The 13,096-nt window shown below is 62.8% G+C and overlaps 1 protein-coding gene across 1 annotated transcript in view; it reads right to left on the reverse strand.

Moving 5' to 3' along the window:
- The window catches only part of LPCAT1 (lysophosphatidylcholine acyltransferase 1), a 37,232-nt gene extending 24,141 nt beyond the window's left edge, over positions 1–13,091 (reverse strand). Inside the window, exon 1 of the mRNA XM_040262238.1 lies at positions 12,957–13,091. Coding sequence (XP_040118172.1) covers positions 12,957–13,091 — 135 coding nt within the window. The remainder of the gene's footprint in view (positions 1–12,956) is intronic.
- Positions 13,092–13,096: the final 5 nt, after the last annotated feature.

Genomic DNA, 13,096 nt, shown 5'->3' on the forward strand with positions numbered 1-13,096 from the left:
TCAGGGGAGTCCTGCACCCCAGACACCAGCCCATCTTGTTGGGGGATTTCCTACGGAGCTTTCTGACGGCTGTTCCCATGCTTTCAAGTTGTTTACCTGGATTTCCCACCTTCTGGAGTCATGCCCACATTTTCGCCTGGGAGGAAGTTTCTGGGGTTCCTCGGCAGGCGCTCTTCCTTCCCGCCAGTCACCTTCAGGGTCATTGCGTGAAGCGGCAGCCCTGGAGTTACATGAACCCTGCCCTGATGCCCAGGGTGCGGTCGTGTGATTTCTGTTTCTAAGACGTTTCAGGCTGAGAGGACACACTCGCCCCTCCTCTACCAACCTGCTCACAGAACCACCTGTGCAGGTTGTCCCTCGTCTCTGCTGTGACCGTTCAGCCGTATGGACTCTGGATCTCAGAGGCGCCTCTCTCTTCCACTCGTGTTTACTCTGCTGCTCTAACTTCTTGAGGGAAGAGCCTGGAGCATTATTTTCAGAAGTATCTTATCTCCCCCAATTCTCACGGAGAACGCCGCTTTCCCAAGTACTTAACTTCAACTCCACTAGTTTTAAAATGTAGCCTTTCCTTCCTGTTAAAATTTAGGTTAAATGTGATATCTTTTTGAAGCCTTGCTATTATCTTGTAACTTTGTTGCAGGGAAATAGAGGGCAGACACCCCGCCTCCTCAGCCACTGGCCCCGCCTCTTGGGCTGTCTGGCCCCGCCTCCTCAGCCACTGGCCCCGCCTCTCCCCACCTCCTCGGCCACTGGCCCCGCCTCTCGGGCTGCCTGTCTAGGAGAACGTCCAGGGCCTACCAGGGCCTGTGCTGCGAGCCTGCTCCGCCTACGACCTGTGGCTGCCAGCCCCTCCAGGGTGCAGACGGTTGGGTTCCCGGAGAGCCCCCTGTGTGTCCCCACAAATGGACCCTCCAGCTGCTGCTTGTGTCAGAGCGCAAGCAGACGGCGGCGGTAGACAGGAGCTGCGGGGGCCACCACGCTCAGAGCGCTCACGGGGGCACAGCGACACACCCAGGACGGCTGCTCCTCCAGGTGACAGAGAGGAACGACGCAGCTCAGGGAGAACACCAGTGGCCAACGCCCCGCCCCAGGCCTTGGAGGACTGAGGCTGAAAGGGGCTCAGGGGCAGCACCCCAGCGCGTCTGGACCCACAGGGAGAGCTGAGCAGGCCTGGAGGGGGAGCCCCAAAGCTGGGACAAGCGCCGCTGCTGAAGGTGCAGGTTAATGAGCAGACAGCGTCCTGAACACACGGGGCTCACCGGTCACTCCCGTGGACATGACGTGTGACCACGGCTGCCCCCCGGGGAATGCACCCTGTGCCCACTCCGTGTGCCCTGGAGACACGGGCCTGGTGTCTGAGCTCTGCAGCCAGCAGGGACAGGACACGTGTGAGTGACCACACAGCCCTGACCGACAGACGAGGACAGGCAGGTGCAGAGGGAGCGAGGCCGAGCTGCAGACCTGCCCGGGCTCCGCGGAGGGTCGGGCGGGCAGGAAGCACGCTGGGCTGTGAAGGCTGCCTGGAGGAGGCAGGCACCTCTGGAGCCCACAGGGTGCAGAAGGGCCTGGCTTCCTGAGAAGCTGGGACCCGCCTCCCTCCTGAGACGCAGCCCACAGTCTCGCCCCCGCCGCCATCCTCAGGAGCCCACTATCCTCCAAAGTGCCAGGTCGACTCTGTGGCCACCCTTCTTGAAGGCCACACGAGGGTGACACTCAGGGTCCTGGGCTGAGCTACTTAGCACAACTATCAGAGGTTGCTCACGAGAAACTGTCCCAATGCCACATACAAGCTGTACAAGCCGCTGTATTATTTAAAACGGATAGCAAACAAAGACCTACTGAACAGCACGTGAACTCTGCTCAGTGCTGCGTACCAGCTTGGACGGGAGCGGCGTTTGGGGGAGGACAGATTCACGAACACGCATGGCTGAGTCCCTTCACTGTTCACCTGAGCAATGCTGTTAAGCGGCTACACCCTGATACAAAATGGCTTTGGTGTCAACAACAAAATGGGCTCAAGAAGAACAGACTTGGGCGTGCGTGTTCCCAGCACGTCCATTTTGTCAGTCAGTCGTCTAGTGCAGAGCAGTAGGCGCACCGCCCGCTCTCAGCCAGCACGCTTCACCATGAGTCCCTGGCACAGCGGGTCCCGCTGGTGATCTGTCCAGGCCTGGCGCTCCGCTTCCCACCAAAAGGACCCAGGGCCCGCAGATGGAGCCACGGGTACACAGGAACAGTCCACGTGTGGGGGGACCACACAGGCAGACGCCACGTCCACACGCATGCACCCCGGCCTCACCGGCTGCCTCTGGACGACTCTAGGAGACTCATTTCTGATTGTGGCACCAGCCGAGGGGCGGACGGGGCGTGTCTGCAGACGTGCCCGCGAAGGGCTGGCATGGGCATCCAGAGCCCTCCCTCCAGACCAGCCTGACAGCCTGAGAGAGATGGAAGCCCTCCAGTTCCAGGTCAGGCCACCAGATTCCAGAAGACACGAAAGACAGGACTCAGCAGCAAGCACAGACACCCCAGACACAGTTCGAGAGAAAAATCGAACCCTCTGATCAGAGGGTACATGTGGGTGCGTGCGCAGCCAAGAGCCAGAACCTGGCACCTGCTGGCAGAGCCAGCACCTGCCCTCAGTGCCAAGGAGCGTACTGTGCCTTCAAGGGCGGCATAGCCCGCATGGTGGCCGCTGGATGTCCTTGTCCTTGAGGTGCAGATATACACGGGACCTTTATGGGCTCAGACATCTGGGCACTGCTTCGGGATCACTGCTGGGAGGGGATGTGGGGGGCGGGGCCACTCCCCTGTGCGCTTCGATCCAGTCGCCCAAGCAAAAACACTGGCTGTGTGTTTAAAACGTCTCGTGGTAAAAACGTGAAAGTGACAACTCTTGTTCTGGCTGGAAAACGCTCTCCAGCTCACAGCGAGCGTGTGGCGCCCACAGGTCCGGAGCGCTCCACGTGCGGCACCCGCAGTCCGATGCCAGGCTCAGACCGGCCCGGCAAGCACTCTCCCATCCCCGCCCTCCCCAGGCCACCGGGGTCACTGGCATCATCCCCGTCCAAGCTGGCCCAAGTGCCTTGTGTTTCACAACCAGCGCGGAAGCACCCGCATGCTACTGAAGAGACAAGACCTCTGCAGAGACCCGCGCCCTCTCCTGGGGGAGAGGTCCCCCACCCCCGGGGACCCCAGTCAGCTGTGCGGGACTCTGACAGGACACCCGTGGGCAGGACGCATGGGAGGGGCCAGCACTGCTCCAGACAGTGGTCAGCTTGCTGACCGAAGGCACGGCAGACTCTCCCGAAGGCCTCTTCCCACCCAGCGCCATGGCTGCGCGGGGAAATCCCGCCATCCCAAGGGAAACGCACCTCCAAGAGGCTGGAGGGAAATGCGCTCACTCCTCCCGCGATGAGAGGAAAGCGTCAGCGAGCCCACACGAAGGCCTGCTGGCCGCACACACCAGCGCTGGGCCCACGTCCCCGGCCCTCCGCTTTCAGCGGTTCCGAGCGGCATGCGGCAGAAATAGGAGCAGACGTGCCGGGCTCTCGATCCGCCCGTGGCCACCGCAGACCACCCTCGGGAGGTGGGTCGGGCCTGCGAGCCGACAGGCGGGTGTGGACCACAGACACGCCGGCCGTGGACTCACACGGCCTCGCTGTGGACGCCGGCCCTGGACCCACGCGTCCCTGGGCTCACGCAGCCCTGGGCTCACACCGGCCCTGGGCTCACGCGGCCTCGCTGTGGACGCCGAGCACGGAGCCGGGTCCACGTGTTCCTGGGGCTCCTGGAGCAACAGCTCAGGGCCGGCCCCGGGCTTGAGGACCTTGGGGCCTTTGTGCAGCAGGTGAGACCTCGCGGTGGGCACCTGGCCAGGTGCACCAAACGTCACCTGCATGGCGGAGGCCAGGGACCAGCCCAGGGAGGAGCCACCAGCCACATGGGCCTCAGAGGACACCCCTCGGCGTGACACTTGGGGAAAGGGTAAGAGACAGAACGGAACCGACCTCTGTGAGCCAGCCGGACGGCTCCACAGCCTGGACTGGCGTTCACAAGGACGGCAGGCCTCAGTGGACACTCAGGGAGGGTGCCAACCCCTCCTGGCCTGGGGGGGGGGCGGCTGGGGGAGCCTGGATGAATGGGGGTGCTACACAGGCCACACGGGGGCCGGGGGCACACTGAGCCCACTGCCAGGATGCTCGGCTCCAAGGCGCGGGGGACATAAGCCGCCCCGACCCGTGGTCTCCCCAATCCCAGGAGGAGGCCAGGACCCCGGGACAGGACACAGGCACCGGGCGACCCCAGTCAGCCCCCCGCTCCCACACGGTGAGGGCACCACGGCGAGCAGGCCCGGCCCCCGCCCAGCACGCAGGCCGCCGGGGGAGCGGGGCTCAGAGGCGGCTTTTCCAGGCAGGCGGAGTGTGGGCCACCTTCAAGGTTAAGCACCCACAGTTCGTGGGCTCCGACGGGCAGGGAAACTGAGGCCAGCCAGGGAGGTTGGTCAGAGACAAGCCAGGGTCTGAGGAGCGGTGCGGGGAGGAGGGGCCTCCCGGGGGAGGAGGGGCCGCTGGCGGAGCCCAGGACAGGACCCACCTCCAGCGAGCTCTCGCACGTCCAGGACGCGGGCCTGGTGGGCGCCACGCTCCTCACTGCCGTCCCAGCTGCCCTGGGCTCCAGAGGCATTAACTGCGTCACTGGAAACCCGCTCCAAACCAGCATCCTAGGCGACCCCCCACCCCTCGCCGGCTCCTCAGACACACACTTGGGCATCACATTTAATACCTTTCTTTCCTCTTCCTCCCAGCTCCGCCCCCAAATTCAGACTAGGCATGCCGCCACCCCAAGGCGCAGCCCAGGTCCCCTCCCCACCCTGCTAGCGGGGCTGCAGTCACCCTCAGGCCCCAGGTCTCCTCTCCCAGCCTGGCCCCTCCCCAGTGGACGCCTTATAATAGAGAAGGCTTCCCTGTGCCTCAGACGGTAAACAATCTGCCTGTGATGTGGGAGACCCGGGCTCAATCCTTGGGTCGAGAAGATCCCCTGGAGAAGAGAACGGCTACTCACGCCAGTCTTCTTGCCTGGAGAATCCATGGACAGAGGAGCCTGGCGGGCTACAGTCCATGGGGATGGAAAGAGTCAGACACAACTAAGAGACTGACACTTTCACTTTATATTAAAAAAAAATCAAAAATGATAAAGCCAGCTGTCTTTGAGACTCCAGATTTAGAGTGGACAGAAGACGATAAAAGTGCGAAGGCCACACTGATGTCCTGGCAGCATGAGGCTGCACCCCAGCCTTGCAGGGCAGGAGGTGGGCAAAGCCTCGGGGAAACACTCATCTGCTGGACGCAGCAGTGAGAAAAAAGCGACACGTCTACCTCACCTCAGTTTTCTCCTGAGAGGAGGCACAGTGACAGCGATGGTCCCAGGGTCCCACCAGCTGGCACTGCCCAGCCCTAGGCCCCTGAATTCACAGCAGCAAAGGAGGAACGTCGGCTGGGGACCCAACAGTGAGGTGCAAACCCAGCAAGCCGACCTGGAGACGCCTCCCCTCTGCTTGCCCCATCTGCAAAAACACCTTTATTAAAGGTAAAATACCTTCCGGTCCAAACCATACACTGTCTTCAAATAGCAAACAAGCAGTCCTCCTCACAAGTAACTTGAATAGTTCAAACAGGTGAAAGCAGAGTGAAGCAGAAAGAGCTGGCAGCCTGAGCCCAGGCTGTCGGCTGTACCTCGTCACACACATCTGACTTCCAGACAAGGCTCCGCTCTACTGTCGGACAAAACGCCGAGTGTGGCGAGAGGCCCAAGGTCGGTCGTCAGCGAGGGTCACTGGGAGGGCCGGTGGGGTCCAGGGGTCCCGGTCCCGCCCCCCGTTGAGGGGGCACCTTATGCTTGCTGGGATCTGGGCTTCCTCTGGGGTCTGCCATTGAGGTGAATCCCGTGCCCAAATTCACACCGGGTCACCATCTTCTTCTTACTAAGGTGTCTTCTGACCTTGGATTTTCCTCCCTGCTGTGTGTCTATGGGAATAACCTGTACCTCCACTTGGGAAAACTCTCCTTTCAGAGCCCATGCCGACCGCGTACAGAATCTGCTTCTTCTGAGTGCTCCCACTCAAATCTAAAATTAAATATAGCTTTTCTAAAAGAGCTATTTTTTCTTTCAAACCCTCAGGCAGGCTCAACTTCCCCACCATCCCAGTCACTCTATTCAAGAGCTTTCAACTCAAATCTTAGCGCGGATCGCCGAGGCTGCAGGCTTCCAAAGAACGGGTGTGTTTCAGTAATTCACCTAGCTTACAAACCTGTCCCACAGGAGAGAAAACCACAGAGCGACTTTCCGGATGACCACACGCACCACTCCTGGCACACGGCAGCTGATGGTGGGGTCGTGGGGGGCAGCCTTGGTCATCACACGTTTCTCTGGGGGATCAGACCCTAAGTGTGAGACTCTGCAGCCCCAGCCACTGGTCTGGGGCAGGGGACGGGAGGGTCACACCTTCACATCTGCCGATCCTGCCCCTCTGGCCCACAGCCCCCACAATGATGGTTTCAGAGGGCCAGCGCGTACAGGTCCCGAGTTCCCAGACCCCGTGGGCAGCTGGGGGCAGCGAGGCCCACAGTCCACAGGGGAAGGAGTCAGAAAAACAACCCCAAGGTCTGCGGTCAGCGTGGTGGGACCACTGGGGCCCTCCAGGGGACTGCAGCAGAGATGCCAGCGCTGGAGGCATGGAGGGGACGGCAGAGCCCTCGGGACACCGGAGGCTGCATGGGGGTGAACCCTCAGGCCACCACGAGCCAGCCGCCTGCCACGGGGACTCCACATCTCCAGGGCAGCTGAGAAAGGCCTCTAGAATTATAATGGGTAGGATTTAAGCAAAGATGGAAGGAAGTATGTGAGGAGCAAGGGGAGAGCTCGGCACGTGGGGCTGGGCCTGGAGGAGCGGGTGGGCCAGTGGGTGGGCAGGGCGGTCACCAGGCTGGCCTCCAGGCTCTGCCTGAGACCTCTCAGGCCTTCTCCTTGCTCTCCCAACTTACTCAAGTTTTGTACAAAATCTCAGCTCCTCTGGGTTTTCAGGACCCCTGCGTCCCAGGGCCCTGGTGACTGTGACCTCAGCCCCTGTCCCCTCTGGGCGTGACATTCGCAGTGAAGCCAACCCCAGGCTGGAGCCCTCCTGCGGCTGCCCGGTCCCCTGAGCCCAGCATTGCCCGTGCCCAGGAGGACGGCTTCCTGGGCCCGAGGGTCCCCCAGAGACGGGGCTCAGAGATGCAGCAGCCACTGGGCTGCTTCCACAGGCGACTGGCCGGTTGGGCCGGGACATCCTGGAATTGCAAGTCCACAGTCCTGAGCGCCCCACCTGCAGAAATGGACGCAGAAGGCCACACTTCTCACAGATAGGTCAGAAGCTCGGGCTCCGGGTGTCCCGCAGCCTCAGGGATCGTCTCCCTGAGGGGACGGGAGCAGGGGACTTGGGGGAGCTGAGGCACCTCGGGGTCTGAGCGCCGGAGGCTGTGGTTACCAATCTGCGAGTCCCTGGCTACGTCCCGGGAGCCCTGCCCTCGGGGCTCTAAGGACACGCCTTGAGCGGGGGTGCGGAAAGAGCCCAGCAGCAGGGCGGCCTGCAGAGGAGGGGCCTGACACGCTCGGAGCAGCCTCCCACCCCCATCTCAGAGCCGCCCAGAGCCAGGCCACACTGGGGGTGGGTGTGGGCCGTGCCTGCTCCGCAGGGCCCTTTACCGCAGGGTTTGAGTAAAAGAATCTCAAAGTTCAAGACCTGCAGCATTTCCTGCGGGTTTCACCTGTTTAGCAAATACCTGCCCCGAGCAGGAGGGCAGGGGTGGGGGCCGGGCTCCCAGCTGGGCACCTCCTACACCAACCCGCCCTTAGGTACCAGGAGCCCCCTCCACCGAACCTCCCAGCTCAACCCCACCCCCACAGGCTGGAGAGGCCCTGAACCAAATTTCTGGGTCCAGGCCCACATCCTGTCCCCACCCCTCAAATGCAAGGAGTTTCCCCCCAACCACATCCTGGCTCTGATCGCAGCGGCGGGACACCCCTCCAGCTGCAGGTAACCCCCAGGCGGGGACTTCCCCAGTAGCAGACAGACCCCCAACTCCTCTTCCTAACGTCCCGGCTCTCCCCCCTTGGCTGCAGGCAGCGCCATGCCCACTGGGCACACTGGGGCCCTGGTCACAGGTGCGGGAGGAGAGAGGTGTTCGGGCAGCCTGTCCCCTGGCCAGGCGGTCACTCCTCTGGGGACAGTGGGGAAACTGGGGGGTGGGGGTCCCTGCAACCCACACGGCCGCTCCATGCTGGGTGATCGCAGGCTCCTGACCAGCAGAATGAAGGGAGCTGGCGGGAGGGGGGAACAGGCATCCCAGAGGAGGGCCCGGTGGGCCCAGGGCAGGGCCAGGTCGAGGGTTGTAGGCGCAGCGGTGGCAGGGGCTCCCTGCTGGGGAGAAGTGCCCACTGCCTCGGAGGGGGTCGTGCCGCCTGCTCTGGACCAGGGACCGCGGTCCTCCAGGGCTGGCTGGGGGCACAGATGGACCCCCAGAGGAGAGGCCCACCTAAGGCTGGCCTAGCCCGTCAGCACCCTGTGGTCCTGGCACCAAGGCTGCTCTGCCAGCGTGGGCTCTGAGGGTGGCTGGGGTTGGGGCCCGCCGGGCGGCCCATCCTCCCGCTCTGGACCTCGGGACCCCGAGTGCAGGCCCCCCACGGTGAAGTCCAGCTGTGTGTCCCCACCCCGGCGGGGGACGGGAAGGTCCAGAAAAAAGTGTTTAAACAACTCTAGAGTGGCAGCTAACTTTTTAGGGAAAAGAAGTCACAGGTGTACACCCGTGGCGGATTCATGTTGATGTATGGCAAGACCACTACAGTATTAATTAGTAGTAATTAGCCTCCAATTAAAATAAATAAATTTATATTAAAAAAAAAAGTCACTCCTCCGGCTCTGGGACTGTTAAGGCCCCAGGCCGCCGGACACGTCCCCTGCCCAAGACCCCCGCGGAGCACCGCAAAGGACATGGTGCCCAAGGAGGGAGGCCCAGAGGTGGGAGGCTGAGATCACAGGGAGGGGGACGCTCGGCCACGGTTACACATGCAGACACACACACACACACACACCCATAGACAGACACACAGAAACAGACACACAGACATACACACACACACACACACACACCCATAGACAGACACAGAGAAACAGACACACACACAGACATACACACATACACACAGACACAGATATACACACACACACACACACAGATATACACACAAATACACACACAGACACACACACACAGACACACACCCATAGACAGACACACAGAAACAGACACACAGACATACACACATACACACAGACACAGATATACACACACACACAGATATACACACAAATACACACACAGACACACACACACAGACACACACCCATAGACAGACACACAGAAACAGACACACACACAGACATACACACAGACACAGACACAGATATACACACAAATACACACACAGACACACAGACATACAGACACACAGACACAGACACAGACACAGACACACATACACACGCTGGCTCGCAGGCGGGAGCAGTGTGTGAATGAGCACAGCGTGGTGAACTGGCATGGGCGTCTGGGTGGTGAGGCGGGCTTCAGGGGGCACAGCTGCACACGCCTCAGCAAGGGGTTTCCAGACACACTCTGCCTCTGGGCTCCTTTCAGAGCAACTCACACGGAGACAGGGGCTTACGGGACACAGGAAGCCCTGCCCTGAGGCTGCAGCGAGCCCTTGAGTGCTTGCCTGGCCGTGGGGGAGAGGGCGTGGTGATGGCCCCGGGGTGGGCGGTCCCGGCCCATCCGTGTGGTGAGGCCCCCAGGCCCTTGTTCTGTCCATGTGTGACGGCCCCGGGGGCGGGGGGCAGGGTCCACGCAGGTGACAGGGGTTCGTGGGGGCCCTGATGAGACCCCCAGGCACCGCCTCGGACGGGCCTGCCTGCGGGGACGGGCGGGCAGGGTCCGCTCTCGGGGACAAAATCCTGCTTTATCTGTGAGGAGTAAGGCTGACTGTGCTCAGCTCCGTGCTCAGAGATGAGAGCGGGGTAAGAGAAAACTGCATCCACGTGCGCGTTCCCAGGACAGAAGAGCGTGATTCGGGAGAAGCCCTGGGACTTCCCTGGTGGTCCAGAGGCCAAGATTCCATGCTCCCCACGCAGGGGGCCTGGGTTCCATCCCTGGGTGGGAACACGATCCCACGGGCTTCAACCAAGACCCAGCACAGCCAAATAAATATTTACAGCAAAGCGCGCAGAGGCGGTGGTGGTGGCCTGCCACCCTGACCCCCTTCTCAGTCCCCATCACTGACCACAGCTCAGCTTCCCCTGCAGACCCTTCCAGAAGATGACGTGCGGGTCACAGGAGGCTCCCGGTGGGTCGGAGGAGAAAGCGGGCAGGTCAGACATCCGCCCGGAGCCAGCCCACGTGGCCTGGAGTCCAGGACAGCACGGGGCCTGGGCCTCGGCCCCTCATCTGGATGCGGGTACACGGCCCGGCTGTTCACCTGCCCGGGGCCCAGGGCTGCGCTCCTGGCCATCAGAAGGTGATGGAGGCCTCGGGTCGAGCCTGGTTCTGCTCTGGGACACTCGCACTCTTGGAGGGCCCCCAGCACCCGCTCCCAGCTGCAGTATCGCCAGCCCCCAAGAACACGGGCTTCAGGCCAGGCCACCTCCCCATTCACCCATCCTCCCCACCCCACCAGGCAGGGCCTGGGGGTCCCAGAAGGGGCTGGATGAAGGGCTTGCCCAGGGTGGGTGCAAGGAGCACCCAGATGTGGGGGAGAGGGTGGGGCCTGGTCTGTGTGCCTGTAGGGGCAGGGAACCGAGGCCACCACGGATGTGAACCAGACTTCTCCTCGTGAGCAGCCAGGGAGCGTCCCTGCCCCCCTCCCCGAGGGCCCCCCTAACTAAGGCTGCATCCAGACAAGCCCCCAGGTACCTGCTGCTGCTCTGCCAGACCAAGACCACCGCTTCTGGGGGATCAGGCTGCACGCAGGCCCCCTGGACAGGCCTGTCCCTGGACTCACCCTCCTGGTGACCCCTGGGGCCCAGTTCCAGGGTGTTCGGGAAACCAGGCTGCCGTCCAGGAAGTAAGCTCTCTGTGACGCCAGTGCAGAAGCTCAGACATGGGGAAGCACCAGAGCTGCGGGGTGCGCTCGGCCCGGGGCCTCCAGCAGGAAGTCCCCAAACCCGGGGGGGGACGGGAGACCACCGCCCCGCTGCGAAGCAGCACCATCTCCATGCGAGGGCCCGACGGCCCACGAGTCACAGCTCTCGGATCTCAGCTTGCTGGTTCCTGTCCCAAGAGATGCTTAAGCTCCTCACTAGATCTGCCGTTAAATGACAGATGGGCCCAGGGGTCATTAATCCCCAGACAGGCGGCAGTCCCTCCCCCCCAGCAAAGGCCAACAGGTAAACACAGGCACCGGACTGGTCGGTCCCAACTCAGGATGAAGGGAGGCGATGTCCCTTCCCTCGGACATCGAGGGATCCGTTTATGTGCTGATTTCGAGAGGAAGGCTGCCCTTTCGTGGACAGGCCAGTTGGCTCTGCAAGCTAAGCATGCGAAGGGGAAAAGCTGTGCAGGATGCTGCTGGCGAAAAGCAAAACGTTCCCGCGGACTGGCACGGGGGCAGTCCGTGACCGCACACCCCGCGTCAGGCCTGGCGCCACAGGCCTTTGGACAGAAACACGGACTCGGCCCCGACCCTGCCTGGGGACCAGGGATGCGCAGAGGACCCCTGCCCTGCCCGGTGGTGAGAACACGGCCCGCCTGCTCCTCCCTGACCTCAGCCACACGCCGGGGAGAAGGGCCAGGCCGGGCCTCTGGTGCCCAGGCCCACTGAGTTGGCACTTAGAAAAAAAGGCAGGCATCTGGGGAAATGACAACCTTAGATTGACTTCAAGAACTTTTCGCTTTAACATTACTTCAGATGAATTACTCTGCACGTTAAAAACCCCCGATCTCCGCACAAAAAGCTGTCACAGACGAGGCGTGCTCCCCAGGGGCTGGACCGCCCGGAGAACCAGGAACTCCGTGCTCCTCCTACAGACAAGCGGGCCTGTGGGCAGTCCACACACAGCTCACAAGCAGAGTCCGCGTGGTTCACTCAGAGGTCCCGCCAGGGCAGAGAAGCAGCCCACCAGGTCAGGGGCAGCGGAAGGCAGGACAGATGGAGAGGGGCGCCCCCGAGGGGCCCCCAGTCAGGGCTAGAGCATCCCACAGACAGAGCGTATGGAAAGCAGGCGCCTGGACTGTTCACCAGGCAGGACCTGCTTGTGTGTAACCGATTCAGGCCCTAGACAAGCGCCAGGATCCCCCAGAACAACTTGGAACCGGGGCAGGCCAGAAACCCCCCAAAACCCCTCTGCCGTCACCTCAGGACCCCAGAATCCGCCCCCACCACTGCTGCACTGACTCCAGGGACCAGCGAGGTCCCCACACACGAAGCGCATCAAGCGACAAACTCACATCCAGAGGGAGCCGCTCCGGTTCGCGCGGGGCCTGCACACGGCGGGAGTGGGCGCCCGGACCGTGGACCGCGCGGCGCCCACCCACCGGGGAGTGGCTCCGAGGCCAGGATGCAGGGGCTAGGGAAAGGGGGTACGGGGGGGTCCAGGGATCGGGGAAAGGGGGGACGAGCTGGGTGCGGGGACCTGGGGAAAGGGGATGCGGAGCCAGGTTCCGGGCGCCGGCGGCGGGAACCGGGGATGGGGCGCGGACGGCGGGGGATGAGCGCTGCGGGTCGCAGGGAAGGGTGGCGGTAGCGGGCCCCGGGGAGCGCGCAGCTGGGCCGCGCCCAAGGTCCCCCTCCCGGCCCCCTCCGGCCGCGCATCCCCGAGCCTCGGCGCGGCCCCGGGCCCGGGGCGGCCTGGGCTCCCGGCGGACACCCACCTGGGCCTTCTGCAGGGCGCCCAAACGCAGCTCGTGCACGAAAGGGTTCCGCCCCGGGGGCGCCTGCCGCCGCGCGTCGCCGGCCCCTGCGCTGGAGGAGGGGGCGGCGCGAGGATCGCGTCCCCGGAGCCTCATGGCCG

This window comes from Oryx dammah, unplaced genomic scaffold (assembly GCF_014754425.2).
Source record: "Oryx dammah isolate SB20612 unplaced genomic scaffold, SCBI_Odam_1.1 HiC_scaffold_20, whole genome shotgun sequence".
Taxonomy (NCBI): Eukaryota; Metazoa; Chordata; class Mammalia; order Artiodactyla; family Bovidae; genus Oryx; species Oryx dammah.